The sequence below is a fragment of the Rhea pennata genome, chromosome 19 (genome assembly GCF_028389875.1).
Source record: "Rhea pennata isolate bPtePen1 chromosome 19, bPtePen1.pri, whole genome shotgun sequence".
Lineage (NCBI taxonomy): Eukaryota > Metazoa > Chordata > Aves > Rheiformes > Rheidae > Rhea > Rhea pennata.
In genome coordinates this window covers 1,320,356-1,348,056 of record NC_084681.1, presented here as the reverse complement: position 1 = coordinate 1,348,056, position 27,701 = coordinate 1,320,356, and the positions used below count along the sequence as shown (strand labels likewise).

At 56.5% G+C, this 27,701-nt stretch overlaps 2 protein-coding genes across 7 annotated transcripts; both read left to right on the top strand.

Moving 5' to 3' along the window:
* Positions 1-458: 458 nt before the first annotated feature.
* CEP131 (centrosomal protein 131) lies at positions 459-20,532 on the top strand. 5 transcript variants are annotated; one of them, XM_062591450.1, is made up of 26 exons: positions 462-939; positions 2,675-2,876; positions 3,958-4,043; positions 4,855-4,969; positions 5,400-5,527; positions 6,014-6,127; positions 6,268-6,417; positions 6,844-6,961; positions 7,773-7,889; positions 8,992-9,160; positions 9,335-9,408; positions 9,559-9,741; positions 10,154-10,345; positions 10,465-10,602; positions 11,246-11,371; positions 11,479-11,595; positions 14,690-14,792; positions 15,144-15,345; positions 15,673-15,780; positions 16,045-16,162; positions 16,471-16,545; positions 16,638-16,780; positions 17,905-18,082; positions 18,206-18,402; positions 19,961-20,021; positions 20,149-20,532. In XM_062591450.1, the coding sequence occupies exons 2-26, from the start codon at positions 2,700-2,702 to the stop codon at positions 20,221-20,223; spliced, it is 3,264 nt and encodes a 1,087-aa protein (XP_062447434.1). In that variant the 5' UTR covers positions 462-939; positions 2,675-2,699; the 3' UTR covers positions 20,224-20,532. The 5 variants fall into 5 exon arrangements, with proteins under 5 accessions (XP_062447435.1, XP_062447434.1, XP_062447432.1 ...); XM_062591448.1 differs by having other exon boundaries at positions 9,308-9,408; XM_062591449.1 differs by lacking the exon at positions 462-939 and adding an exon at positions 1,047-1,526 and having other exon boundaries at positions 9,308-9,408.
* A 1,026-nt stretch (positions 20,533-21,558) lies between these two features.
* LOC134148877 (alpha-N-acetylgalactosaminide alpha-2,6-sialyltransferase 2-like) lies at positions 21,559-26,938 on the top strand. Of its 2 annotated transcripts, none has more exons than XM_062591453.1 (11): positions 21,559-21,625; positions 21,881-22,067; positions 22,370-22,617; positions 23,508-23,652; positions 23,867-24,032; positions 24,356-24,533; positions 24,629-24,767; positions 25,017-25,120; positions 25,223-25,306; positions 25,586-25,685; positions 25,795-26,938. In XM_062591453.1, exons 3-11 carry the CDS (start codon positions 22,427-22,429, stop codon positions 25,972-25,974), a joined length of 1,287 nt encoding a protein of 428 aa, XP_062447437.1. In that variant the 5' UTR covers positions 21,559-21,625; positions 21,881-22,067; positions 22,370-22,426; the 3' UTR covers positions 25,975-26,938. The 2 variants fall into 2 exon arrangements, with proteins under 2 accessions (XP_062447437.1, XP_062447438.1); XM_062591454.1 differs by having other exon boundaries at positions 25,203-25,306; positions 25,795-25,884.
* Positions 26,939-27,701: the final 763 nt, after the last annotated feature.

Below are 27,701 nucleotides of genomic sequence, written 5' to 3'. Positions count from 1 at the left end.
CCGGCTCTGCCCCCCCCCCCGCCCCCACGGGTGGCCCTGCCCGCCCTTAGCCCACCCCACGGGTGACCCTGCCCCGCCTGGCCCCGCCCCCGCCTGGCCCCGCCCCGCGGCTCCCGTCTCCTCCCGCCCCATTTTGCAGCTCAACCAACCCCGCTGTCGCCCCGCCCCCGAGGCCTGGCTGGCAGCCTCCGCGGCCAACGGGAGAGCGGTCGCCCCGCGGGTCGGCCAATGGGACGCAGGGGGCGGGCGCGGCTGCGGGGTAGGTTGCGCGCGGGGCGGTGCCGCGCGGGGCTGGCGGCCTGCGCTGCGCTGCGCTGCGCGGGCGCCCGGCGCCCTCCGAGGGCCGCGCCGCGCCGGTGTGGGCCGGGGAGGGGGCGGGGGGGCTCGTCCTTTTGGGGGGCCCGTCCCGGGGGCTGCGGGAGAGGGGCTGTGCGAGGGGGGAGGGGGGTAACGGGGTGTCTCCCCCCCCCCCAGGGGCTGTGGCGGGGGGTCTCCCCCGGGGGGGGGGCTGCGGAGGGGGCCCCGGGCGGTATAACGGGGGGTCCCCCCCCGCCCCGGGCTGTGCGGAAGGTTTTTTCCCCCGGGGGGCGGCTGGAGAGGGGGGCCTGGGCGGTATAACGGGGTGCTTTCACCTCCCCCCCCCCAGGGGCTGTGAGAGGAGCCCCCAGGGGTGAATAAAGCGGTGACCCCCCCCCAAGGTGGGGGTGACCCCGAGGGCCCCCCCCCCCCTTGGGGTGTGCAAGGAGGGTCCCCCCCCCGGTCCCGTTGGGTGCTGTGTACCGGGGGGGGCCCCTTCCCTCACGGGGGTCCGGGCCCCTCTGTGCGCACGGAGCCGAGGAGGGGCACGACGTGGTGGGGGGGGGGCACGCGCCTGTGCGTCCCCCAGTGTCCCCAGCCCCTTCCCCGGGGCCTGTAGCGCCGCGGCCACAGGAGGTCCAGGTAGGTAAGGGCTCCCCGCGCCTCGCCCCCTTCGGGGCCCCCTCGCCAGCCCCGTCTCCCCCCGCCCCAGCCCCGTGCCCTGGCTGCGAGCGTCCCTGCCTGGGACGGGGGGTGCTGGCACCTTGGCCCCTTCCCCGCGGAGCTGGAGCGGCTGGGACGGGTCCGGGAGGGGGTGTTCGGAGCTGAGCCTGCCCCACGGCGCTGGCTCGCGTCCGAGCAGCCGTGACCCGCGTGCTGGGGCGGTCGGCTGGGCTGCAGCGCTGGGGCCTGCTTTTCACGGGTGCCTCAACGGCAGTCCGGCAGCGATGGAGTAAGGACGAGGAGATAAGAGCGCTGTGTTTTCTTTGTAGGCAGCAAAGTGATGGCTCAGCTCAGCAGAGGAAACTTTTAAGACTTTACTGCTCCTTATCTTAGCAGTAAAAAGCTCCCGTCTTGTTTTGTCAGCTCTGTTCAGCGGTGTTCGGATGCTGAAATACTGGGCGGTGCGTTGTTGTTTGGACGCACGCCTTGGCTTTTGCACCCGTAGGCTGCAGAAGGAGAAGGCTGTCGCTGCAATCTGCCTGGTCCCAAGCCAAGCGCTAGCTGAGGTTAGGCCTGTGTTCTTGGTGTAAGCTTGGTGGTTTCCATAGAGAGCCTTTTGTTTGCACTGGTTTTAGGAGCCAGAGGCATTGCCAGTGTCTTTTGCACAGCTTAGCGGCGTGTGTAGGGTGAAATCAAATTGTCAGAGGAGAGGGGAGAATGTCTTTCTTGTTTTAGGTCCTGTTTGGATAGGTTATTACTATTTAAAGAAATAAAGCAGTGTTGTAGAGTCATTATGCAATTGCCTGGGAACTGGAGAGGTGGAGATAGAGCCAGCAATGGCTTGTGGGTCTGAACGCTGTGATGGGAGAGAAAGCAAGGGCAAAACTAAGAAATTGCTGCCTCCTGAGTGGGGAAGGGCAGTCTGCGAGCTGAACCTCTACCTACGTTCTTGGAGAGGGTATGGCCTTCACACGTTGCTTACTGATGGGTTTGTCAGAAGTTTCTAAACAGCTTCTTACCAGAAACTGGGAACAGATCCTAGGAGAAAGATCTCTCTTTTAGTTGTACCTTTTTTTACGCTTTTTTCGGCATCATTGCCCAAGACAGGGCAGTGGGTGAGGTGAACCTTTGGTCTTAGCGGATGCACCTGCTCTGGGCTCACACGATCCTCTTGTAGCCACAATCTGTTGCCAGTGAAAGAGGCTGATGTGAGGAATGGCGCTTTTCTTCTCTTTGTGACTCACCTGCCTGGAAACAGGCTGGTCTGATGAAATGAGCATCAGCTTCCCGGGCCCTAAAATAGGGCAGCTGTATTTGGTGTGGCTAACTGGGAGTTAACTAGGTCAAACATTAAAAAAATGGCTGCTGGTGTCAGGTACTATAGTTGTAGGGAGTTCAGCCATAGATGTTCCAGGTTGTGTTTTCAGGATTGTTAAGCACATGCAAATATGGAGGAAGGTGTTTTCTCCCCCTTGGAAACAGAGCCCACTGGAGAAGAAATCTTGGACCTCTTTTACAGAGGTCGCCATGCATGTTTTGGAGGTACATGGAATCGGAGGCCTGGGCTGGGTGGGAGGCCAGCCAGCGAGAATTAAGTCTCTGTGTTTGGGCTTGTGGGAGAAAGCTGGGGCATAGTGATTTGTTTTCTTACCATACAAAGCTGGATGCATCCTTCTTTGTGTTTTCACTTCACCTTCTCCACTTGCATTCTCAGGGCCTCCCCTTTTTTTGGCTTGAAAATGAAGAGCACTCGTAGCAGTTCCTCGTTCCAAGGTGTCAGTTCTGACAGCGTGGACTTGAGCCTGACAGGCCTTCCTGTGCAGGTCACGCGGCGCCCAAGCAGCGCGTCTCCTGCCAAGCACATGGCACGCTCCATCTCGGTCATCACCGACGGCAAACCAAAGAGGAATGCTCTGGTGAGTCTTGAGAAGTCCTTCTTCCCATCTCTCCCTCCAGGCGGGGCGGGGAGGCGCATAAGGAGGCATCTGACATACCTTGATGCACTTGTACTCTCTTCGCTGCTGAGTGTCTTAACTTTGGGTGTGCTTCCCTGTTGCACTGATTCTGCAAGCTGAGCTTTGTAGTGCAGCCCGGGGAGGGAGGTGCTGCTGAGGTGGGCCGTGTGCTCCCCCGTGGAGTGCATGGCGCTGCTGCACGTTCATCGGAGAGCGGCTGGAACACCTTCAGGGAAGGGAGAGTTAGGCTGGTCCGCGTGCTGCCTAGAGCTGCAGCATTTGGGTGCTGCAGTGCTGTGTTCTCTCTCTGTGCTACACAGTAAAAGCCTTGATTGTCACCTACTCGTTACGTCTCTTCTGTAGACAGAAGGGTGAGCAGTGAAAGCGGCCAGCTTCATGCATCTCTGGTCTCTTCCTTGCTCTTCACCTCCCTTTCTTGATTTTCTTTTGGAAGAAAAGTTCCTGATATCTTCTGCCAGATACTGCAGTGCTTTCAAGCCCAATCCTGTGCTTTACTGAGCACCCTTTGTTCCTGCCGAGATCAGCAGGAGTTGAGGAGTCTTGATGTCTTGCAAAATGGGAATTTTGAGTGTTTTTTTCAGCAGAGTGAATGAGCCCCAGATTCTTATTGGGCTCTGTAAAAATCCAGTAGTGGAGAATCTCTGCACTCTGCTGAGTAATTCCTGCTGGCTTGGCAGTCTTCCTTAGCATTTATTCCCAGAACAGGTAATAAACACAGCCCTTCTCTGCTGGGGAACTTAAAACAAATGAATGCATTCCTGCTTGCTCAGCAGCAACACAGGAGCCCAAGAGGGAGCTGGATGTAATTCCACTCTCTCTCAAGGAGAGGTTAGCAGCCATAGGAATACCAAAAACATCTTTTCTGTGCTCTGTAGAAAAGGATGGAAAGGTAGTACCATCAGCAGTGCTATTTTAGAATGCCTTACTCGGCTCGGGGAGCCTGCCTAGTCCAGGCATCCCAGCTCTGTCTGATCCTAATTCTCTTTAAAATCACTGCTGAATATAACTTGCTCCTCCACAGGAAGATGCGGGATCCCGGGCGATTAACAACCTCCGGAGATCCAATAGCACCACCCAGGTTAACCAGCGGGTGAACAGCACGCTCAGGTACAGCTACAGCCATCCTTGTGTGTCACTTTGAAACCCCACTTGTCTGTCTGATATCTCTTGTTCTGTGAGGAAAATGGAAAATCTAGTGTCTGTTCTTTTGCAAGGAGGTCACGTGATTAGGGGAAATAGAGTGTATTTCTGTGGGTTGGAAGCCTCTGCCATAAAGGACACCTGAGTTAATTCTGGGGGATGGGACTGTTCACTTAAAACAGCCCCTAATGGACCCTCCAAACCATAGCCAAGGTAGGGAGGAGAAAATTGCCCCACCAGTTGTCAGTGTCCAGGTATAGTCCTTGCTGTGCTGGAGGCCATGCGACCTCTGATGTATCTCGAGATCTGCTAGGGGTGGAAACATCAAGCATTAGGTGAAGAAAGTTCTCTTTGCTTCTAATGACTTTCTGGGCGCTGTCTTTGAATTATGATTTTTAGTTTGCTCTTGTTGCGTTGTGCCCATCCCTTTAATATATTTGATCTCCACATGTTATACTGAAATATAAAGCTTTATGTAAAAACTAATAATTTACAGATTACATGACTATCTAATGATTCTCCAGCTTTTTTTCTTCCTATGTCTTGAGACAGGCACTAGATACATCTCAGCTTTATCAGGCTACTGCTTTGTGTTTTGTCAGACTGCTCTGTTGAGATCAGAGCTTGCTTATTGCTGAAACAGTCTACTGGGGCACTGCAGTGTGTGCAGAATGAGAATCCTGGTATTGCTGTCTTGTTGCCGTTTGTCTGCATCTCATACTAACTCCAGAACGTGTATTTTTCCCTTCTCTCTGCCTTTCTTTGATTTGGGCTAAAGCCCAGAGCAGGCAGGAGACTTCCTGACCTTCTTTGACAGCCCTTCTGGTAGAAGAAAGAAACTAGCGAGTCTGAGCAAAACTTCCCCAGAGAAAAAAACAACATGGAACATCTTGGTAAGGAGGATGGTCGCCCCAGGTGCTGTGGACTAAGTCTGGCTCTCCTTACATGAGGAGTCAGTTGGTTTTGGTTTGGGGTGAGTCATGCAAAGGATCTCCCCTGGATCTGAAGATGGGAATGGTATAATTCATCTGTGACAGCCAGACTGGTCCTTCCTCATCCTTCAGTCAAAGCTGGCACTGGATGAGTAGCCAACATGTTAAGTCATTGCTCTGGCCTATTTTGACCATGGGTCTTTGTGTCTGGCCCTGGGTTTTTGGCCAGGAAGTGGTGCAAGGCAATGCCTTGAGGCTGCAGTAATGTGGAATAGACATAGGGTTTTTTTTGTATGAGGGAAAATATTTGCTTGTGGAGGAAGAAATGATGTTGTTTGAAGAAGTTGGTTTGGTGCTTGCATACGCTTAATGCTTGCTAACTGCATGGCAGGATGATCAGCCACGAGTGTTCCCTGGCTCATCTGGCACCCACAGCTCTGGCACCCTTGAGCCACCTGCAGGCATGAGGAAAAAAGAAGCCACTGTACTCCTGGCAGCCAATTTCACTGCCAACAACAGGTACGAGGAGCAGTACTGAACTGGGAGCCCTGTAGGCTTAGTGTTAGAAGGAATTAAATGGAGAAAATACCTGGACAAGGGAGGTGGTGCTGGTGCTCTGTCTACCAGCATATCAGGTCAAACGCAGACCAGACAGATGACAGTTGTGTGAGGCTGGGCTGGTGAGGACACGTTTGGAAGCTGCATAGGAGATTGATTGATGTGAGGGAACAGCGAGACCACTCTACCTGTAGGAAAGGGAACAAATAAGACTTGAAAACTTCAGGACTAGGAGAGACTTGAGCAAAGGCTGTGTGTTTAAAATTGCGTGAAAGGCAGGTTCTTTTACATCTGCTCAAGCTGTGTATGTCTGTTGTCTGCCTGTATATCAAGTAGCAGCTCCAGAGGAGCAAGCTCTCGGGAGCAAGTGAGTTGCTTGTGAGGCTTCCCCTGCCTTTTGCCTTCAGATCAAGCAAATTCTAATGCCTTGTCTCCTTTCCACAAAAGGAGCAACAAGGGCGCAATGGGCAACTGCGTCACCACCATGGTGCACAACAACTACTCCACCTCTGATAAGGGCCCTGCACCCAAAAGCTCCAACCAGGCACCAAGCTCCCTCAAGTAAGTAGCTTAGATCCTGCTTTGTGCAGAATTTGGAGGCTGCTTCACCATGTGTCCATGTTGGGCCAGTCCTGTTCACTGTGCAGATGTGGCACAAAACAGGGCAGGATGGTACCAAGTAGCTTCATCTTCTGCCTTAGTAATGTTATCAAGGCGACCTCAAATGAGGAGAATGAAAGCAGCAGTTTCATGAAGTCTCAGAAAAATTTCTCCAGCAACAACATCATGACGTGCAACAACAACAGCAGCCTGCTCCGGAGGAAGGAGGTGACGGAAGAGGAGGCAGAGAGGTGAGGCAGAGCTGGTGTGTTGTGGCTGATGGGAAGAGGCAGGAGGGCAGTGCCAAATTAAGGGGTGAGCTTGGGAGTTGAGAGCAGGCGAGCTGATACTGGTTTGTACCTGTCCTGTGGGTGCTAGCTTTTGGAACAACTCTCAGTGTACCTGCATTGGCTGCTGAAGGGTTGTGTTGCTGTACTCTGCCTATGCCTTGGCTATATTTTGAGTTTCCTTCATCAAAGGAACAAGTTCTGCCTATCCCAAATATCTGCCCAGGATAAGGCCTTGTTGAGTCAGAGTGTAAGGGGGGGGCTGCACAAGTCCTAGTGCTGTGGCTGAGCAGTCCCTCTGCCCTCCTGCAGCAGAATGTGACTGTCCTGCTAGGCCCTGGTGGCTGCAGAGGGCCTTTGGGCCCTCTTGACCTTCCTCTTTCCTTACAGGTTCATTCAGCAGGTGAACCTTGCAGCTGTAACTATCCAGCGCTGGTACCGACACCACTCGCAAAGGCACAGGATGGGCACGGCCGCTCTGGAGCGCCTGTTGGCTTCCAAACGAGAGGTCTGTCTCCTGGCTTACAGCTTAGGCTTGCCTCAGTGAGGGAGGAAAATTAGTTCCTTTAGTCACCAGACCATCTGCCCAAGATGTTAGAGACAAGGGGACTTTTGCACTGTATTCGGCCAGCCACTCACAGTACTGAGAGCTGGAGAAGGTCCTGGTAATTGCAGGTAGCTGTCACTGCAGTGAGGGACTGACCATGCAGGTGGGAAGCACTACTATTGATTTCAGTGCGAGCTCAGGCTGTAAGCCCCTGGGGTCAGTGCTGCATGTCTCCATTGTATTTGTTCCCTTCCCTTTAGCTGCAAACAGCCAGACAGTTGGCAGTAACAAAGCTAAACCAGCTGAATTCTTATTGTCTTGGACACTCTGGTGGCCAAAGAAGGGATACTCTGTCTCAACTCATTGTAGCAAATCAGTAACAATTGGCTCATTAGAAAGTGTCACGTCATCTGCAGCTATTTATGTTTCTTTGTATTTAATTATTTATCCAAATAACAAAAAGTACCGGAGCTCTTGTATGTGCAATTCTATTTTTAAGCCTTGTCTCTTTAGTGGTTTCAGACCCAGATGACTAATAATTGCATTTAATGTTTAAAGAAAACGAGCTGCCCTAAAGTGGAGCTTTTCTGGGGGCTCTTTACTTGCAAGGATGGGAAGATTGGGGAGGGTAGCGGAAGGTTAAGGAGAAGATAGAAAGCCTTCTGGGTATGGGGTGACTCCAGGTGAGATGCGTCTTTTCAGACTTTCCTGCTGCAGGTGGTAGGTGCTGGAGAGTTCTCAATAACATTACTTTATCCCTTCTGTTGGGAAGGAGAGGCAGCAGCAGATGGAGGAGGGAAATATCCTGGATTTGCATGAGAAAAAGGATGAGGAACGCCGGAAGATCCGAGAGGAGAAAGCTCGCCTAGCCCGACATGCTGCTATCCAGGTAGGGATGAGGCAAGGGCATCGTGGCCTGGCTGAGACCAGTCTGTTGGCTGTTTTTGTGAGACAGTGAAAGGGCCTTTTCTCTGCATCTTTAGGGCTTTGCATGAAGCAGAACTAAAGCAAACCTTGGAAATGGAGTGTTCCCTATGGAGAAGGAGGTGCCATAGAGCAGTTTCCCTTTGTGTTCCTGCCAAGCCTTGGCAGCTCATTCAGAGCTTGTGAAGACAATGCTGATTTCGATCTAGTTCTTGGGGAAAGGGTCACTATGCTAAAAAAGGGAGGCTGTAACTACAGTTCCTCAGAGAGGCTGAGAATGAGAGAAGCCCAGGAACAGAACTGTCTTTGGGAAAGGGATCCCTCATCCCTGGGATGGCTGGTAGAGAGGGCTGATCCCCGCTCTGCATTCTATGCCTGTTGGTCATGTTTTCAGGAAGCACCTGAGCACTTTGCAGTCTTCAACCTGTTCTTGTAGCCCTTTGTGGCAGGGAAGGCCTGGTACTGCTGCAGCTCAGATGAGAAGCTGGATCTGTAACAAAGCATGGAGAATTGCACACTGGTTTACAACATTGCTGAAAAGATTTTAAGATAACCCAGTTTTACTTTACCCTAAATTGAATCATGCTTCATCAGAAGGGGACAGCAGTGAGCAGCTAGAGGGTGGTAACTTCTTAAAATACTGCAACAGTCGTGCAAACATCTACTTGTGCCTTAACTGACTTACTGAAACTTGGCTAAGACAACACCTTGGGCCCTGCATCATTGCTGCACTGCATGGTGCTTGACCCTAGAGTTGTTGATGCAGCATGGAGTATTGAAAGGCCCTTGATGGAGAAGCCAGATGACACTATGCGAGGGTGTATGAACAGCGCTTGCTCACATGTGGAGCTGGCAGTACTTTGGTCACCACCTCCTGTTTGCTCCCAGGAGCACAGAGGAGAGCTGTTGTTTCTCTGCTTTCCCTTTCTCTGAACAGGGTTGTCCTGGTTAACCCTTTAGCACCTGAGCATGTAGATTGTTTTGCTAACACTTGCAAAGCAATGCAGGTATGTGTCAGAACACGTGCTGTGCTGGGCAGAGTGCTGATGGCTTGTCTGTCCCTACAGGAGCTTCAACAGAAAAGGGCTCAAAAGGCTTCTGATATTAAGCACTTGGCAGAAGAAGAGCTTGCGTTGATGAAGGAGAGCAGAAGGACCGCAAAGAAAAAGCCTGCCAAACCTGCTTCTGGAAAGAATGTCAGTCCAACCAACAGTGTCGTCAAAGCCAATAATGCTGGTGAGTCCCTTCTGCAGGTGTCTGATGCTTTTGGAGAAGTATTTGACATGAAGGGGAAGGAGAACGATGGAAGGGCAGTGCTCCCGGAGGGGAGCTGCCTGAAGGGGGCTGGTTGTTACAAATACAAAAACAATCTAATTCCTGCAGATGCCAATTTCCACTCACTCACTGCAGAACCAGAAGAAAGTGCCCTTGCAGACCTTGGCTCCATGCCTTCACAGGATCATGGGACAGAGAGCAAGTTACAGGTGGGCCTGGCTTTTCCTCCTGCTGCTTCTGGCACTAGCTGTTCTGCTGGTGTGGCTTTGGAGCTTGGGTTCACTTCTGATGATATCCAGCAAATGTCCAGCTGGCTGCTATCCAGCTTTTACTCTAACATGCATTTTCCTCTCCCCTAGGATATGAGCTCTAGAGAGACAGGTGGAGAGGATCTGGAGATGGCAGTTACTGCTGCCAGCAGGGCTCAGTCAAAAGTCACTCTCAGTGAGCTACTGGACACCCTCAGGCTGTTGGAGGAAGAGCCAGAGCTGCTGCCCCAGCCGAAAATCTTCAAGAAGGACAAATATGCCTGGATAGATGGGGTAAACAGAGGACTGAGGCTTGTCACATCCACCCTTAGATAGAGTTGGCTGCCTTGTGAAAACGAGTTCTTTTCCAAGGGTTGCTTCCATCCAATGCTTGTTGGGTTGCAGAGAGCAAGAAGGCCAAGAAATGCAGCTGTTTGGCTGCCTCTAGGAGTGCCAGTGAAGGCAGCAGAATAGTTTGGTGCAGTTGGGTTTGGGCCTTCGTGACGAAGAGTGAAACTATATGAGGACTGCAGTGGGAGGGAGCATGACCGCAGAGGATGCGGAGTGGTTACTGGAGAACAGTGGGAAGACAGGATTCCAGTGCTGCCTGCTGGGGATTAACTAACATCTTTTCTTCTGAGCCTTCCCCTTGGGGCTCCTTTAGTGCAGGCTGCCTTCCTTGTTAACTGCTGTGTCTGCTCAGCAGGAGCCGGACTCCAATTCCCTGACTGCTGATAACTTGGAGAAGTTTGGGAAGTTGAACCATTCCCCTGGGGTCCCTGAGGATGGGGCCTTGCTCTCAGAGGCCAAACTCCAAAGCATCATTAGCTTCCTGGATGAGATGGAGAAGTCTGAGCAGGAGAGACCCAGATCTGCTGCTTCAGCCACGCAGCGGGAGGTGAGTACTGAAGCAAGAGGCCATTTGTATTGGAGAGGCTGTGTGCAGGGAAGGGGCTCTCTCCTCATCCTGGCTCCAAGTGGTCCCCAGCTCCTCTTAATCCAGTTTTTGTGTCACAGGGACTCCTCTCTGAAGAGGAGCTGGCTCACTTGGAGCAGGCATCAGCTGTTGCCACAGAAGTCACCAGCTCCATCATGAGGCTGAAGCTGGAAGTAGAAGAGAAGAAGCGAGCTGTCAGCCTGCTGCAGACAGCACTGGTGTGTAAGCCAGATGTGCTTGCTTGCTGGGGAGCGAAGGCCAAGAGTCCTTGACAGATTATTCTTGGAAAACTTGTTATAGTGCAAGAAGACAGCTTTGTGAGCAGGGCTTACCTTCTGTGTCCTCAGCAGTGCTAAGTACTACTGTACTCCCCGATGTAATGCAGAGGAGCCAGAGGGGCATATTCTGCCTGAGTGTGCAGCAGTCTAAGTTACCTTAGCATGGGAAAGATCTACATGGTCCTTTTATTTACTAAAGTTGTTTGCTGCTTTGCTGTGAGAAGCCCAGTTTGGTGTGGACTTCTCAGCTCTCTCCTTGCTGCCTACCTGATTTGAAAATCATCTTCAAAATCTATCCCCTAGCAGGTTCCTGACCATTCCAGAAGCCCTCAGGCAGGGCCTGCATGATGCTCTTTCCTGGACTGAACTCTTCTTTTCTGTCACCTGAGTGTTTGGTCTGTCCTGCTAACATTAGGACAGGATGTGTTAGGACCAGACACTCTTTTCCCGTTCCTGGTTGTTTTGGCCCTTTGGCCCCATGGTGCTTTCCTGGTTTGATAGTTATCTCCTGTATAGATGCCTGGGTTGGTATAACATCTTCCTCTAATGTCTCATGGCCCTATTTCTCCCCTGCATCCAACAGGCTCAGCAGAGGGAACTGACTATTCGGCATGTCAAACAGACGGAGAAGGAGCTTGGCCACCAGCTCAGGCTGCAGAGAGAACACTATGAGGCCGCTATCCAGCGGCACCTGACCTTCATCGACAAGGTAATCTCTCCTCCTAACTTCAGTTCTTCTGAAGTCAGAAGCTAAGGGCCAGCGGTGGTGGCTGTGCTCTGCCTGGCTGTCTGATGCCTTGTCTGTACCCTACCCAGCTTATTGATGATAAGAAGATGCTGAGTGAGAAGTGTGAGGCCGTGGTAACTGAGCTGAAACAAGTAGACCAGAAATACAGCAAGAAGATTGCCCAGATGCAGGAGCAGCATGAGCTGGTGAGGGGATGAGGAGGGTGGGAGTGCAGGAAGAAAAGACCTGTTCTGATACTGCCATGGCAGGAGTGGGACTGTGTGGTCTTGCAGCCCACGGGGGTTCATATGGGACCAAGCCATGCTGCTGATCTCTACCCAGAGCCATATCATCCCTCACACTTTGAGGCTCAGTTGTTCTGGCGAGTTGTGCTGCTTGCACAAGAAATCTATGTTACCTGCAGAGGTTTGCCCTGGCTACCCAGGAGGCTGCTGTCCTCTGCCAGAGGGGCTTGCTGCCCAGAGCCCAGTGCGTGGGACTAACCAAGAGCCAGTGTCAGCTGCCAAGGGCACTGCTTGGGAAGAGCCTTTCCCCATGTCCTCCTGTGGAGGAAGCTCTGCCCAGTCAGGGAGGTAATGTAGGGGATTTCACTTAAGCTAGAGAAAAAAACAGGTGCTGGAACAAACCTGATGCCATAGAATTTGTGCCTTTGGCCATATCCTTCTATGTGGAGTTACTGTCAAACCATTTCACTGGAGCTGGAATGTGCAGAGCCAAATGGGAGCAAAGCTTTAAAGGAACATGGGATGTATCTTTCAGATAAATAACGATAACAGACCTCTGTGGGTTTCGCTGTGCTGTTACTGTGGCCAGTATCCAAACACACAAAGGGTTTGTTTTTTTTTTTTTTTTTGTTTTGTTTTGGTTTTTTTTTTTTGACGATGAGCCTGTGCAGTGTGATTCATGCCTTGGGGCCCTTCTTCTCTGGGATATGCTGCCTGCTCAAAGGGGACTGTTCCATAGTCTGCAGCTGACTGGTGGTTTCCCTCAGAAGCGTGTAGAGAGCTCCCTCTTCTGTAGATGGAGACAGTTCATTTCACCCTGTGCTGAACACTGAGCTGAGCCTGGCAGAAAGAGGCAGTGCAGCTGGCTCAGCTCCCATGTGAAGCTCATTCTAGCTCTGCTACCCCAGTCCCTGTCCACTCTTAGACTTGAAGCTCATTTCATGTCCAGGACTGTCTGGAGTGGAGACCGTGTTTGCACCAGTCTGAGCATGTTTCAATATGCAGCCTAACACAAAGTGAAGACTCACTTGGCTTATTTTGCCTTACTATTTAAACCTGAGTTTTGAGTCCAGCTGGGAGGAGGAAGCCAGTGCAATATTGCTTCCTGCAAAGGTTTTTGCTGCTGCAGCCTGTGAAGACACTCAAAAGAAAGGGCTCAGTGCAGTAGTGGAGGTGCCTCTGTTATCTCTCACTCCCTGCTCAAAACAGGGTAGCAGTGGTGGGAAAGGCCTGGGAGCTGTGGAGGTGATGCAGAGAGAATCTCTTCTTCTCCTGGCTTGCTCTGAGACCCCTTCACTGGCCCTACTTGGAGTGAGTTAGGCTCCCGGCTCTGCTGAGCGGCTCATTGCAGCATCTGCTTCTCCTGCATGGTGAGGAAGAACACTCAGTGATGTTTTTTCCCCATGGAAGCTCCTGCAGCAGGACCTGTCCTCGTGGCTGGAGCCATCTCCCTGACCACACAGCACCCTCCCAGATCAGAGCTGGCTCTGCCCTTGCCCTGGAGCTGCAATTGCTCTCAGTGCTGGCAGGCGCTTGGTGCATCTGTGTGTTAACTACCCCTGCTTGGCTGCACCTCTTGCTCACCTCTGCTTGAGGCATTTGCAGCTCCCTCCTGTCTCTGCCGCAGCCTGGCTTTCTCATGTGCACACCTTTGTTTGGTTTTGCCTCTCTTTTCTCTCCCTTCTCCTCTCCCTTCTATGATTCTGTGATTCCCTTTCTCTTTTCCTCTCCTTCTTTCTTTCTCCTCAGGTCTGGCGCACTTTGGGCCCCTTTTGTGAGGTAAATGTGTTCTTTGCTCTTTCTGTGCCTTGCCCCTCTGCTCTCACTTGCTGACCTGCCACTGCTCCTCAGGCAGCAGTACTGAGATGGAGATACGCCCCTTCATCTAGGTCTGGGGAGGGAATGGGAGCTCCCAGCTTGACAGGAGGGTCGGTTCTGTGAAGGAACACCTTCACCCTATCTCCCCAGGTAATGGGCTCAGCCACTGCCTTGGGGCTGTCCCTGTCCTCCACTGCTGATTTTGCTGCTCTTCCCTGCCCTTTTTGCTTAAGAGAGTGCCACAGGTTGTGCTGAAGGCCATCTGATGTTTCCCATTCCTCTCTGCCCAGCAGCCAGGTAACCTACCATTGCATGTTCCTGCCATGCTGCTTGTTTTCTGAAGCTGTGAAGTTTCCCCAGCGTTGTACACATTGTCGTCATCTGCCTCTCCCCAAAACTGAACCATTTCTGACCAGGCTGTGCCTTCCGTGGGCCAGTGCCTTTCTCAACAGAAACCCATCACAAAAGTATGTGGCTGATTGCTTCAACCTGCTTTTTCCAAAGAGAAGCCTGGAGAAGAGCTCTCTGAGCAGCAGGGCCCAAGTGTTTCACCAGCCTTTTCACTTGATTAATCAGACACAGCCTGGGGGAAGGCTTGAGAGGTAAATGCAGTCAAAGGAAAAAGTGAGAGCAGTGGTTGTGCCTGGGCTGTGCAGCCTTTTAGGGTCTTTGAAGAGCCTTATGGCACTGCAGAAATTTGGTCTGTGATGTTATTGCAGTGTTCTGAAAAGGTGTACTTGTCTGTCCTCCTTGGGAGCCTTCTACCCACAGCTTAAGCCGGTGAGAAAGGAAAGTTGGAGAAGGAAGCATCTTCGAATACAGCTCCAGATCAGCCTACAGACAGACTGCTTCTGCATGCAACCATCTGCTGTCAGAGCAGCATGAGCAGCCTGGAGTTCCCATCTCCTCTCCAATAGGTGTTCTCATTTGTCAGCCACTTCCAGCAAGTGTTTATCTAAAGGTCTTGCCTTTTTCTCCCATGCTCAAATTCCACAGGGCAGCAGCAGCTCAATCACACAAGAGCAAGAAGTTGGCACTGGGGGACTGTACCTCTAGTTCACTGAACTGGGGAGAACATGCCTGGCCAGAACTGTTTGAGTGGTCTGTGCACAGCTGAGGTCATTCACACTTGCCTACAAGTTGCTTTTCAACAGCCAAACTCCTAGGCTAATATGTTTTCCTTTTTTTTTTCTTCCCCTACCTTGTCTCTGAAGTTTCCTGTTTTGTTTCCAAACAGGAGATCAAGAAACTCAAGGAACTGATGAGTGCAACAGAGAAAATAAGGCGAGAGAAGTGGATGGATGAGAAAACCAAAAAGATCAAAGAAATCACTGTGAAAGGTATAGGCACATGCCCTCAGGTGTGGCCTGGAGATGGGTGGGTGTAGGTATCATCCTATCTATGCCCTGGAATCTTTGGTATAATAAGATGCTGATGCCTCCTGGAAGGTATTTGATGTGGGCAGTCTCTGATGCTTATGTGTGGTAGAGGCAGATGCTAGAGAGCAAGAAACCACATGGTCACTCTGTCCTTTCCTTACCAGTCTTGTCTTTACTCAGGTAACATGTTCATGGTGTCCTCACCAGCTAGTTAGGTCTAAGGATAACTGTGCTGGCTTGAGATTTATGCCTGGTATTTGCATCCAGACAGCCCCAAGGCTGTATGGTAATCGTCCTTCCCCACTACCCTAGGGCTGGAGCCAGAGATCCAGAAACTCATCGCCAAACACAAGCAGGACATCAAGAAGCTGAAGATGCTGCATGAGGCAGAACTGCTGCAATCCGATGAGCGGGCAGCCCAGCGCTATTTCCGTCAGGCAGAGGAGCTGCGTGACCTGCTGGAGCGTGAGAAGGAGGAACAGAGCCAACGGGAGAGGGAACTGGCCCGGCAGCAGTATGTTACAGGGGGAGGAGCGAGCACAGTTCGTGGTGTTGGGGGGTGGTGTTCAGCACCCACGTCGCAGTGGGTTTGTGACATGTTCAGCAGTTAGCGTCAACATAAAACGGCCCCTTTTCCTTCTGCTAGCGCTGAGGTGGGAGGTGCCGGTGAACCAGGGCCTCGGATGTCCTCCACAGTGAGACTGGCCCCTGGTTAGCCATGGGAAGGAGGGTGGGGTGGGAGTGGGGAGGAGACGGACAACTGCAGTGCTGCCATGCTCCTGAGAACTAGGGACAAGTGCCCCAAGTCAGGCAGATCCCTGAGGCTTCTCTGCCCCCACAGATGTGAGAAGCACTTGGAGCAGGAGGAACAGGCATTGCAGCAGCAGCGATGCCGGCTCTACGCAGAAGTGGCTGAGGAGAAGGAGCGGCTCAGCCAGCAAGCGGCCAGGTAAGAGGGCTGAGAGCAGGCCTAGTGCAGTGTCCGTGTGGCTGTATTGCATGGTGGCTGCCAGCTCCCACTGGGCAAGCTGCCTGGGGATTTGGGACAGTCTGGGGCTTGGAACGGTGGGGCTGATTTCCTCCGACAATGTTCCCGTAGGAAGAGGGGTAGTACTCGAGAGGGGCTGAGGTGGGGCAGCCTGAGAAAATCGTGGCTGGACAGCGATATTGGGCCAGCCATGGACATTACAAGCTGTGATCTGTCTGTGGGCAGGCAGAGAGCAGAGCTGGAGGAGCTGAGGCAGCAGCTGGAGGCGAACAGCTCTGCTGTCACCAAGGCATTGAAGGAGGAGTATGCAAAGGAGAAGGAAGAGCACGAGAGGCGGCATCAGGTGTCTTTTTTCCCCCTTACCTCTGGGGTGTCCACTTGCTGGCTCCTAGTTGATGGTGTGTGCAAGCTTGCCATGCTTGGGCATAGGCAGTCCAACTGTGAGTGTATTGCTGCAGCCATGAGCTACACTCGTGGGGCTGAGGCTGTGCTACCATGTGGTGGCACCACTAAACAACCTGGTGGCAACCTTGGTGCCTTCCCGTAGAGTTGCATGAGGGAGAATTGCTCCCATCAGCAAGTGGGGGGTGCAGTGGCTGGTAGAGCTGGGTGAGTGCTGAGTATTTGCTACTCTTGCTTGTCTCTCTGTAGACAGAAGTGAAGGTGCTCAAGGACCGGCTAGAGATTGAGAAGCAGGCCTGGGAGGCAAACTACATGAAGAAGGAGGTAACGGCTAGGCTGCTCTTCTCTGAAGGTGTCACCCTTGGGGCTCACAGAGAACTTGGGGCAACATTTGCCATCTCTGTCTCTGTCCTCAGGAAGCCTGGCTGCTCTCCCGGGAACGGGAGCTGAGGGAAGAGGTGAGGAAGGAGAGAGACAAAGAGATCGAGTTGGTAATCCAGCGCCTGGAGGCCGACATGTCCTCCGCCAAGGAGGAGTGCGAGAGGGCGGCAGAGAACAGGTGGGGAGGGAGTGGGTGGACTGAACCCGTAAGCCCTCACTCCTTGAGGGGTGCTTTTCTTCCCCCCCATCCCCTGGGGCTTGGTGCATCTGTCCAGTGAGCTCTGGACACGTGATGAGATTGTACTGCCCTAAACTCCACATTTCTCTGACAGAGGTCAGGGAGTTTGAGAGTACCCCAGCACAGGAGTAGGGGAGCAGAGTGACAAGCAGTGAGATGAGCTCCATGCTGCATGGAGGCAACTTTCCCTCCTTGGTTTCTAGCTAGATCTGTGATTACCTCTGCCCAGTGGTTTCCTTCGTACTTCATTGTGTTGGCCTTTTCTGCCTTTGGCCTGAGATCATGGACTACCTTTGTGCATTTATCCTGCCCGCGAACTGCTCTGCGAACATCTACCTCTGCACGGACACGGTCACTTTGTGCGGTGTTGTGCAGGAGCACTGCAGGGTGCAGATCAGGGCAGTGTTGGCTCAGAAAGGAAGAGCTGGCAGGGGTGAAGGTTTACTCCCTCTGCCACGGAATAGTGAAGCATGTGCCTCATCAGTGCTGTTTACTGTGGACCTGAGAGGGAGACACAAACCCAGGAAAGCCGAAAGTGATATGGCAGTGGCCAGCCTTATCTAGATACAATATGTGGTTTTGCACACTGCTTTGCACGCACATGAAGGGTCTATTGCAGGAACAGAGCAACTTGCATTGAATTCTTCTCCTGGGACCCTAGCGGCTGCCCTCTTGTAGCCTGGTGGTCTTGGCAGTCAGCTCCTCTCGCCCATACTCAGGGTGAGAGGAAGGTCAGGACAGATTGAAAGGAACCTGCACATGTTCAGAGCCTGAGTGCTGACAGCCATGCAGAGCAGGGAGCCTGTCTGTGTGCAGTTAAAACAACCTGGGACCCTCTGAATGGCAACAAGAGCATTTTGGACAGGGCACTGCTCCCTTCTCCAGGCCGAGGACAGCCTCTTACTGTGTAATTACTATGTAAAGAGTCCTGGACCTCCCATGAGGCAAATCACACCATTGCTGCTGTGTTGTGGCTGCTCTGCAGTGCAGAGGAGGCTGGGGACAGTCCCAGTGTGGCTGCAGCGCTAGGCTGAGTGGGACTGCATGTTCTTTCCTCACTTTAGGATTAAGAGGATCCGAGACAAATACGAGGCGGAAGTCCAGGAGCTGGAGAGATCTGAGCGGAAGCTGCAGGAGCGTTGCAATGAACTGAAGAGGCGACTGGCTGAGTTGGAAGGGGAGAGTCTTCATCTGCAAGGCCTTGTGAAGTACAAGGAGCAGGAGGTGGAGGAGATAAGGAAGGTGAGTGGAGAGCAGAGGTCAAGGATCTGGCTCCTCTCCCTGCTCTATGCCCTGACTGGCATTGAGCCCCTTGTGGCACTCTGTGCTCGTCAGCATCTTGATTTTACCTCTGCCCGGCTATAGGTGAGGGACCAGCTGGCCCAGGAGCGGAGCAGCCTGGCAGAAGTGATCCGCCAGGAATTTGCTGACAGGCTGGTGGGGACAGAGGAAGAGAACAAGCAGCTAAAGGCAGAGATGGCAGAGATGAGAGCCCGGCAGCGCCTGGAGCTGGACAGGATAGTGCGGGAGAAGGATGAAGAGCTGGAGGAGGTTCACAGGAGGTGAGGCTACCTGGCTCAGCTTCATGCTGGGCTGCCCCAGGCTGGGCTCACAGCTGGGGCAGTGGATGCAGAGCTAGCCCAGGCCTGTTACAAGAATGTGTCCCCAGTGTTGCATCCTTGGGTATTGTTTCCAGGAGGAGGGTCACCTGAGCTGGCTACCTGCTTTGCCACCATGAATTCTCTGGCCTTCGTGGTGGCTTCTAGCCTGTTCCCCTGTTCTGTGTCATCCTGTCCCCCGGGCTGTTTCCTTGCATGCCTGGAGGATAGGGGTGTTCAAGTGTGCAGCTGGAGCTTTGTGATGGCTCCTACCAGGAGAGGACAGTGGTGCGCAACTACATGTGCTGTTCCTTGGAGTAGCAAGAGCACTGTGAACAGTCCAGGTTCACACGCTGCTCCTGGAAGGCTCTGCTGTGGGTAATGCTATGATACATTCAGTTGCAGCCTTGGCATCTTGCTCTGCAGACTTGCTGCTCCAAAGAGGCCAGACAACTGATTCCCTTCCCCAGGACCACAGAGAACAGAGGAGGGAGTAACCTGCTGCTGGGTCAGGGCTTGGCTGGCTGCTTGCACGGCCATGGAGGTTGAGTGCAGCTGTGACAGCTGCTTTCAAAAACAGGAGGTGGATTGTAGCATCCCAAGAAATGCTCTAGTGCCCCAGACTGGCTTCACAGCACCCCAGGGACCTGGTTCACAAGAAGCAAGTGCAGTGCTTTTGTGCTGGGTCCTGACACTGTGTGAGGCTGTGCTGCACAGGCCTGACTGGTGATGGCTGAGGAGATGGTGCTGTGAACTGGGCTGTGTGTCAGATCAGGCAGCTGATTTAATGCTTCCTCTCTTTCCTCTGAGTTTGCCTGTGGGGGAGGGATTTTGCAAATGAAACCAAGAATCTGAACTGGAAGCACATCTCTTGCAAGAACTCTTTCTGCCTAGGTACCGAGTGCTGTAGTAACTGCTTTAGCATAGTACAGACTCATCTGTGCAGCATCTGTGCACAGGGCTGTTCAGTAGTAGCTGTAATGAGCTGCTTTTGTATCAGCAAATGGAGCTCACTGCCTTCCCCAGAGCCAGCTGAGTGATTCCCACTTGCTCCAGGGACTAGGCTCATGCTCTGAGCCCTAGAAAACAGGGATCTCCCTTCTTCCAACTATTGCATACAGCCTGGCAAAGGTTGAAATCTGGAGAGCCTGGTGCTCCGAGAGCTGTGGAGAGGTTACAGCTATGGGGCAGGAACCATAGATCTGTCAAATGGGAAGAAACTTGTCTTGTTAATTAAGTCTCATCAAGTTAATATCACCTTCTTACTATAGGTAACTTGATCCAAACTACGTAATGCTTGCCAGAGAATAAAGGCACTCTAAACTGCAGAGCAGCTGTTCTTTGGCTTTGTGCAGTATTTCTTGGGGTGGGATGATGCTGTAGAAAAAAGTGAGGGGCTGCAGCTCCTCTGGCTGCCTTTAGCCTTGCTAAAATCTCCACCCTGTGGCAAGGGGTGAGCCTAGTGTTTGGGGCCTGGGCATCAGGGACAAAAGACTCAGCCTCTTTTTGTCTGTCTGCTCAGGGTGAAGACAGCCGTTGTGAAAAAGGAAGAGAGTGTGAACAGCCTTCGGAAGCAATACGAAGTAAGTGAGCGGGGCTGCGGCTGGCATGGGCCCCTCCTGCCCTGGGTGCCCGTCCTGCCCTGTGCAGATGCAGCTCTGCTCCCAGGACACAGCTAACGCTCCCCGCTCTCCCTGTGGTCTGTTCCAGGCGGCGGTGAAGAGAGCTGACCACCTGGAAGCCCTTCTAGAGCAACAGCGAAAACAGCTGCTGGCTGCCAAATAACTGTCTTGCCATGCAGGGGCTGCTGCCCTGCGGCACGTGGCCAGAGAGGGCGAGAGTGCCCTGGGGATGCCTGCTGGACCCGTGCTCTGCGTGGGCTGACGCTGATGTGTACACGTAGGGGATGTGCGTGCGTACGGCCGGGCTGCGGTGAGGTTCTCCTTTCCGTCACGTGTGCCGTTGTCTTTTTCTTTTTTTTAAACAACCTCTGTTACTTGTGTCTCAGCCCGTGACTCCTGCTGGGGGCACTCGATAACATTCAAGTTTTCTGTGGTTGTATTTTAACAATAAATTTCGCGCTGGTTTCTACAACCGTTTCAGTTTGGTCTGTGTGCCCTGGGAAAGGGGAAGACTCTGTGCCATTGACATCCATTACTTTTTCTTACGTGTTGCTGCGTTTGTCCCTATCCTGTGCAGGACAGGGCCAGGGCATGAGCTGTTCTTGCTGTGTGACCAGGCAGTAGACCCTCCCTAGCCAATGTCCTGGATCCTGAGCCTTTTCCCATGGTGAGAGGCATGGGACCTGTGAGTCAGGGCTGAGCCAGACGGACAGAGGTGGGAGAGAAGATCCCTCTTTTGAGCAGTTAGAGATTTTTTTCAAGTTGCAGCTGAGCTGAACAAACCCTCTGCTCTTGACCAGCAGTGAGTGGGGCCTCTGGAGCTGCGCAGAGGCCCTCCACCCTTCTTTGCACGCCGCTTCTAGTTTTAAAGCGAAATATTTGCATGGGAGGATGCAGTCCTCAGTCTTTGCTACCTGCAAATCTCTCACCACCCAGCAACAGCACCAGGAAGCGCCGGGGCTGGGTCAGCGCCGTCTGTTTCCTCTCGCGGCAGGGAGTGCGTGGCTGGTCCTGTGCAGCCTGTCTGCCTTGCTCCAGGGAGGCCAGGGCTGGTGCTGGGGCTGAGCAGATGTTTTCTCATCGTGGTCTCACGGTGTTTGCTATCTGTCCTGCTGGTGTATGGAGTCAGCCGTTGTGTCTGTCCTGGTGCCAGCCAGAGGAGAGTGGGTAGTGTCTGTCCCAGGGCAGCACAGCCAGAGGCTCTTGTTTCCAAGTGATAAGTACCTGAGGTGGCTTGGGACAGGGTAGCCCCAACAGCATGTGGAGCAGGAAGGGGGGCGTGCAGAGGGGCCCTTCATTGCTCCAGGAAGTCACAGAGAAGCTGGGCTGCTTCTGGTGGGCTAGATGTAGCCCGTTGTGGGGGTAATTCCTGTTAAAAGCTTGGGGTGGAGGGCTGTGGGTGTGGTTGCAGGGCACCCTGGAGCCCCACCTGCCAACGCCCGCTGGGCCAAGCCTGTGCTTGGGCAGCCCCTGCAGACTCCCGGTGTTGCTGGCTGTGGCAGAGAGGCAGAAAGTAGCTGGGTCACCCCCAGCTTGAGGGACGCACCCGGGCTCAGCTGTCCTTGGTGAGTCTTGCCCCCTTCCTTTCCTTTCCTTTCCGGGGTTGGTCTTTCTGAGCCTTCAGCTTTGCTGGTCTCTGCCTCCTCCTCGCTGAACTGAATTCCCTTTTACGAAGGGCAGCATCTGAGGAGCACACGCAGAAGAAACGCGTAGCTCCGTTTTGCGGAGAGAAGGCTGAGCAGGGCACTTGTTTTGACTGCGGTTGCTCCTCTAATCATATATCCTGTGTTCCCCTTCCCTTTTCCTCCCCCCACTTGCAGTTTCCGGCCTGGGCCGTACAAAGCGTTTTGTGAGTGCGCGCTGCTCTCCCTTACCTCCACCGCCGGCTTCCTGACGACCAGCGTTAGCAGGGCTCTGCCCCTGGTCCTCCAAACGCTCGCCACGATGACGCGGTCCTGCTGAGATGCAGCGAGGCTGAGCGGAGCTCCCCGCCGCCCCGGGGAACAGGTCTGGGGCGCCGGGGCGGCGCGGGGCAGGCAGCAGGAGCCAGGAGCCGCTCGGGAGGTTGGGGCTGGGGGAAGGAGGTGCCGCTGGAAGGACACGTGCGGGAGAGAGGCAGGTGGAAGGGCCGTCGCTCTGCTCTGCCCCGCGTCACGCTGGCTCGCGGGCGCGCGAAGGTGCCTCGGCGAGCTGGCGAGAGCCGGCCTCGCGGGAGGGACTGACCGGAGGGAACCAGCGCCGGCTCGGAGCCTGCGTTAAACCTGGGGAAACAAAGCCGAGGGTGATGCGTTTCCTGATCTGCTCCTAAGGGCGAGCCCGGCGCAGCGGGACCGAGCGTGTTCTTCCCTCTCGGCCCAGGCGGCACCATGAGAAGACTTCTCGGAGCCGCGAAGGGGGCCGCGCGGCTCGGGCTCGGCCCCGGCGCCTGCCGGAGCTCTCTGCCCCCCGCGCTCTGCCAGGCGCGCTGCGCCGTGGCCTTCGTGCTGGCGGCCGCCCTCCTCTCCCTGCTGCCGCTGCTCCTGCCCGCGCAGTGGAAGCTGCGGCACAAACTCTCCAGGTGAAGCTGGCGCCTCGGCTCGCCGCGGTCCGGCAGGGGTGGCTCGTTCGAGGCGGTGGTGGGAATCGCCCGGCTCCCCTATCTCCCCCTCGCCCCCCGGCGCGGGGACATCCGTGCTCCTCTCCGGGATGGTTTTGCCTTTAGAGTTTCTCAAGCAGGGAAATGATTAACGTCTGGGTTAACCTTTGCTCGCGTTCTCCGCGGCTGCCCGGCTGCGGCGCAGCCCCCCGGTGCGGACCACGCGTGGAGACGCTGCCCGGAGAGGGGCGGGCTGCGCTCCTGCTCCGGCTCCTCCTGCTCCGGCTCCGGCTCCTGCTCCGCGAGAGGAGCCCAACTCTGCCCTCGCGCCCCGGGTGCTTGCACGCCCGGGCCTGGCGCTGCCCTCGCTACCCCGCGGCGCGCTGCGCTGCCGGGACCCCCGACGGGTGCAGCAGAGCCGGAGCAGCGGTGCCTCCGCGCGCGCCGGCGCCTGGCAGCGCTTTAATCCTCGCCCTCGAGACGGCCGAACGGCTGGGGGGTGGGAAGGGCACGTGGAGCTCGGTGTCGCGAAGGCAGCCGAGAGCCCCGGCCGGGGCGGAGGCGCCCGGGGGGTCGGCTCCCGGGGGGCTTGCTGCTCGCGCTGCTTCAGGCCGGAGCGTCCCCCCGGCGGAGGGCTGAGCCGGGGCGGCGGAGCCGCTGATGCGGGCTGGCGCTGACCCCCGCAGGCCAGCCCGACCGTGGAAGATGCTCCGCGCTGCTCCGGGCGGTGACTGAGCGTTTCAGCGTAACGGTGCTGTGCAGCTCCCGGACCGGGGCCAGCGGGCCGCGGGCTGCTGCATGGCACCTCCCTCTGCCTGGGGCTGGCGGCCCTGCGTGCCCCATAGCCACAACCTCCTCTCTTCTCCCGGCAGGACTCCCGTCAGCTCTCAGGGACCTGGAGCCCTTGTGACAGCAGCCCAGGAGTGGGTGGCACAGCCCCCGCACAGGCCCCCTGTTCCCACCCTGTGGCCAAGCCTTGGGGACACGTATGGGCAGGACAAGACCTACTGCAGCTCGGTATGGCTCAGCCCCCTGGATAGGGCACATATCTTCAAGGTATCAGCTTGGGGCAGTGAAATCCTTTGATCAGGCATTGCCAATGTCAGACCGGACTGTGCAGATAGGCACTGGGGGCCCAAGGACGGTTCCCATCAGCTCTATCATTGCCCCCTGACATGGGACACCTGGAGAGCTGCTGTCACATGCTGGCACTGGCCCTCTGTGCTTGCAGAAGTGCCCCAGCAGCATTAGGAAGAAGATTGTGACTACAGAGTTCAAGGACATCTTCCTGGAGACCATTCCAGTGCTGCAGTGGGCACAGCATGCCCGGGAGGACGAGTACCAGCGTCTCCGGAAATACACGGGAGCTCATGGCTGGAAGGAAGTCAGCTGGGATGGTGCGAGTGGGGTCGGGGCTCTGGAGGGGGCCGAGGGCCTGAGCCCAGCTCTGCTGTTGCCCTGGGGCAACCTGAGGGAGGTCTTGTCATGCAGAGGGGGAGCGGAGCAGGACCACAGGACTCTTGCACAAGGGAGTAGAGTCCCAGGACCAAGCACTGCTTCTCAGGAGCGGGGGACGGAGCCGCTGTTCCCAGCATAGTGCCATGTCTGGGGAGAGGCGATGGGCTGCCCTGTGCTGGGGAGACGCGAGAGCACCGAGGGTCTTGGATGTTGTTTCCTTCTTGCTCCTCTGTATTCACTAGCTCTTGATCTGTGGTTCCAGTCCTGAAGGCATCTCTCTCCCTTCTGAACACGTCAGCCAACGGGTTCCTCTTTGACACCCACAGCTGGGCGCCAGGTGCCCGTGTGCCCTGCATCCGCTGTGCAGTGGTGGGCAACGGTGGCATCCTCAATGGCTCCCGCATGGGCCGCACCATTGATGCCCATGACTACGTGTTCAGGTGAGGGCTCATGGGCATGCCTAGGGACCACGTGGGGCAGGACTGAGACCTGAGCTCTGACGAGACCACCTCGCTCTTGCTCTCCTCTCCCTCAGGGTCAACGGGGCCATCACCGCAGGCTTCGAGAGGGATGTCGGCAACAGGACATCCTTCTACGTCTTCTCCACCAACACCATGATGAACTCGCTGAGCAGCTATGCTGCGGAGGGCTTCCAGCACCCTCCCCAAACGCCGGTGAGGGAGCCGTCTGCCACACTGGGTGCCCAGGGTGGCCAAGAATGAGGAGGGGTGATGCCAAGGGCACGTTGCTGTCAGCTCCCCCAGCTTGGAGGCTTGTGCCTTGTCCCCAGAGCCTCCTAGCCAGTCTCTGACCCCGTTCGTCCTGCTCAAATGTGGCACAGGGATCTCCCCGGTCCAGTGTTTCTCCCATTTCTGTCCCCAGGCTGGGGACACTGCTAATCCTCACTGTGTTACCCTCAACAGGAGACCCGATATATCTTCCTCCCGGACCATGACCGAGACTACCTGCTGCTCTGGGCGGCTCTGACCCACCAGCGCGTCGACAGGGGCAGGGACAGCGGAGCCTGGTGAGCGGGGCCATGCGGAGGACGGGTGGGAGCTGCCCAGGTCCCCTCTGCCCCTCATCGTGTCCCCCACTTCTCTGTGCAGCCACCATCTCCTCCTTGCAGGCCACAGAAGTATTTTGGACAGGACCTGCTGGCAGAGAAGTTTAAGATGTTCCACCCAGACTTCGTCCGCTATCTCAGGAACCGGTAACGACTCCCAGGAGCATCTCCCAGGGCCCCAGCTGGAGCTGCAGAGACGGGCAGGGGCAGCTCCACATCGCGCCCTATTTTAGGAGGCGCCAACTGGGGAAGCAGTGGTGGGGGGGGAGGCCACAGCCTCTGCCCCCGGGCACCGGTGCGAGCTGGGGGACAGCGCGTCCCCCTTCCCCCCGACGCAGCCAGGACCATCGGGGGCTGGATGCGGTCGCTGTGGACATTCCCTAGCGACCGAAGGAGCATCCGAAGCCTCCTGTTCTCGCTCTCCAGGTTCCTCTGGGCCGACATCCTGGCCACTCCGCAGCGGGCGCTGTACCGGCCCTCCACCGGGGCCGTGATGCTCCTGGCCGCCATCCACACCTGCGACGAGGTAGGCAGCCGGCGCGCGTGCCGCTCTGCTCGGCGGCAGGCGCCCCTTTCCTCCCGGGAAGGCCGGGCCGCCGCGTCCGCCGGGAGGACTCAGCCCCCGCCTCGCCCAGGTGAGCGCCTTCGGCTTCCTGACGCCGGACTACGGGGCGTACTCGGACCACTACTTCGACCGCACGCGCCGGCGGGTGCAGTTCTTCGCCAACCACGACCTGAGGAAGGAGATGAAGCTGTGGCAGCGGCTGCAGCGCAGCGGGCTCCTGAGCCTCTACACCGGGCGCAAGGCGACGTGACGCCCCGGAGCCGCGTCGGCCGTCGCCTGCGGAGCGCCGGGCCGCGGTGCCGCCCGGGACGCGGCAGCTCGAGGCTGGGACGCCGGAGGAGAACTGTCCTCTGCAGTGCCAGCGTGTCCCCGCAGAGCCCAGGGACAGTCCCGGGGGGAGGGCTGGGGCCCGAGCAGTGCACGCAGCGGGGGCCGGGGCCACGTCGCAGGGCCGTCCTGTCCCGCAGCGCCCGGTCTCCTGCGCCCTCCGCGCGGGTGCCGGTGGCGAGCACGGGGCGAAGCCCCCCGCGGAGGGAGCGGCGTGTGCGTCGGGGGCTGCCGGGTGGCCCCAGGCGTGCTGCCGTGACCGCGGCGGTCCCCTCCCTGCCTGGCCCCGCAGGTCCTCCCCGGGGTGCGATCGCCCCCCGGACCCTGTGCCGCCTCCGGAGGGGCTGCGCCCTGGGAAATGGGCTCGTGGGGGAGCGCCCAGCACGCCTGCGCGTTGCTTCGCGGTTGAACTGCGGCGTGGGGCTGGGGGCAGCGTCGCTGCCTGTGGCTGAGCCGCTTTGGGGCTCTGCCCCGGGGTCTCTGTCCTCCTCCGGCTCACCCGGGCCCCGGCTCACTGTGTCCGGGTGCCGTGCCAAGGGAAATCCGGGAGTGATCCTGGGCGTTGAGCCCCCTGCCTGCCCCCCACGTCTGCTGCCAGGGCCTCCCTCTCGCCCTGCCCGGCTCAGGGGTCTCTGCAAACCCCTTCCCGTGGGGTCTCTGCTGCGTCCCAGGTGCCGGAGCCGCTTCCCCCCTTTGCTGCGGCTGCCCCGGCACCCGCGTGGCCTCGAGTCCCCGTGTGCGCGGTGCCGCCGGCCGCCCCGTGCCGCTGCGGCCGATCCTTCGGCTCCTTCGCGGGTCTTCTCCTCCCCAGCATCGCCAGAGCTAATTTCTAGGCCAGTGCCCGGTTCAGACATGAATAAACCAGCGCTGTTACATAACCGGTGATGCAGATTTACGCCGGATGGCTGCCTGTGCCCCGCTCCCCAGACGGCGCCGACTTCCACCTCCCCGGGGCCGAGGAACGCGAGCGGCACGGGGCCCGGGGCGGGCAGGTTCGCCGGCCCCACGGCACGAGCCCCCTCCTCGTCCCGCTCCAGCCCCGGCCAGCGGTGCCCCCGCGGGCAGAGCCGGCCCCGGGCCGCAGCGTGGCGGTAACAGGCTCTGCCAAAGATCCCCAATTAAGGAGCCTCTCTCCTTCCGCGGATTAGACGGGATAAGCGGAGCCTGCTAGCTGGGAACGAGCCAGGCTGCTCGGCCGCGGGAGAGGGCAGGAGCGGCGGGTGCTTTTGGCAGCCGGCACGCGGGGAGCGACCGCGGCTCAATCCAGTGCCTGCCCTGGTGCAGATTAGCCGCGGCCGCGGACAAATCAGACAGGAAACTGCAGCAAGTTGGCAGGATCCGTTTGGGGGAATCTCCTCTGCTAACCGGGGCGAGCACGCCGCCCGCCTGCCCGGGAGCGTCTCGCGGCCGGCCGCCCCCGCCGGGCTGGGGTTTGCCGAGGTGCCGGGGGCAGGGTGGGTGCTGGCGCGAGCTGTGCGACCAGCTGGTGGGTGCTCAGCGGCGGCCGCGGGCGCGGATGCCCGCCCCCGGTTAAATTCAGGCTTGCCGTGACTCAGCTGGCGCCAGCTCACCAGCACGAGGCGGGCGCTGGGAAGGGCCGCGCACGGTGCCGGCGCAGTGCCGGGGCTCTTCCCAACACGGTGCCGGGCG

What these genes read in the sequence shown, in the direction of transcription:
- CEP131 (XM_062591448.1), top strand. Translation starts at nt 2,700, where the DNA reads ATGAAGAGCACTCGTAGCAGTTCCTCGTTCCAAGGTGTCAGTTCTGAC. An exon ending in CAAAGAAATCACTGTGAAAG is followed by an intron (nt 14,793 to 15,143) that starts GTATAGGCACAT and finishes CCACTACCCTAG; the next exon opens with GGCTGGAGCCAGAGATCCAG. An exon ending in CTCAGCCAGCAAGCGGCCAG is followed by an intron (nt 15,781 to 16,044) that starts GTAAGAGGGCTG and finishes GTCTGTGGGCAG; the next exon opens with GCAGAGAGCAGAGCTGGAGG.
- LOC134148877 (XM_062591453.1), top strand. Translation starts at nt 22,427, where the DNA reads ATGAGAAGACTTCTCGGAGCCGCGAAGGGGGCCGCGCGGCTCGGGCTC. An exon ending in ACAAGACCTACTGCAGCTCG is followed by an intron (nt 23,653 to 23,866) that starts GTATGGCTCAGC and finishes CTGTGCTTGCAG; the next exon opens with AAGTGCCCCAGCAGCATTAG. An exon ending in GTCCGCTATCTCAGGAACCG is followed by an intron (nt 25,307 to 25,585) that starts GTAACGACTCCC and finishes CTCGCTCTCCAG; the next exon opens with GTTCCTCTGGGCCGACATCC.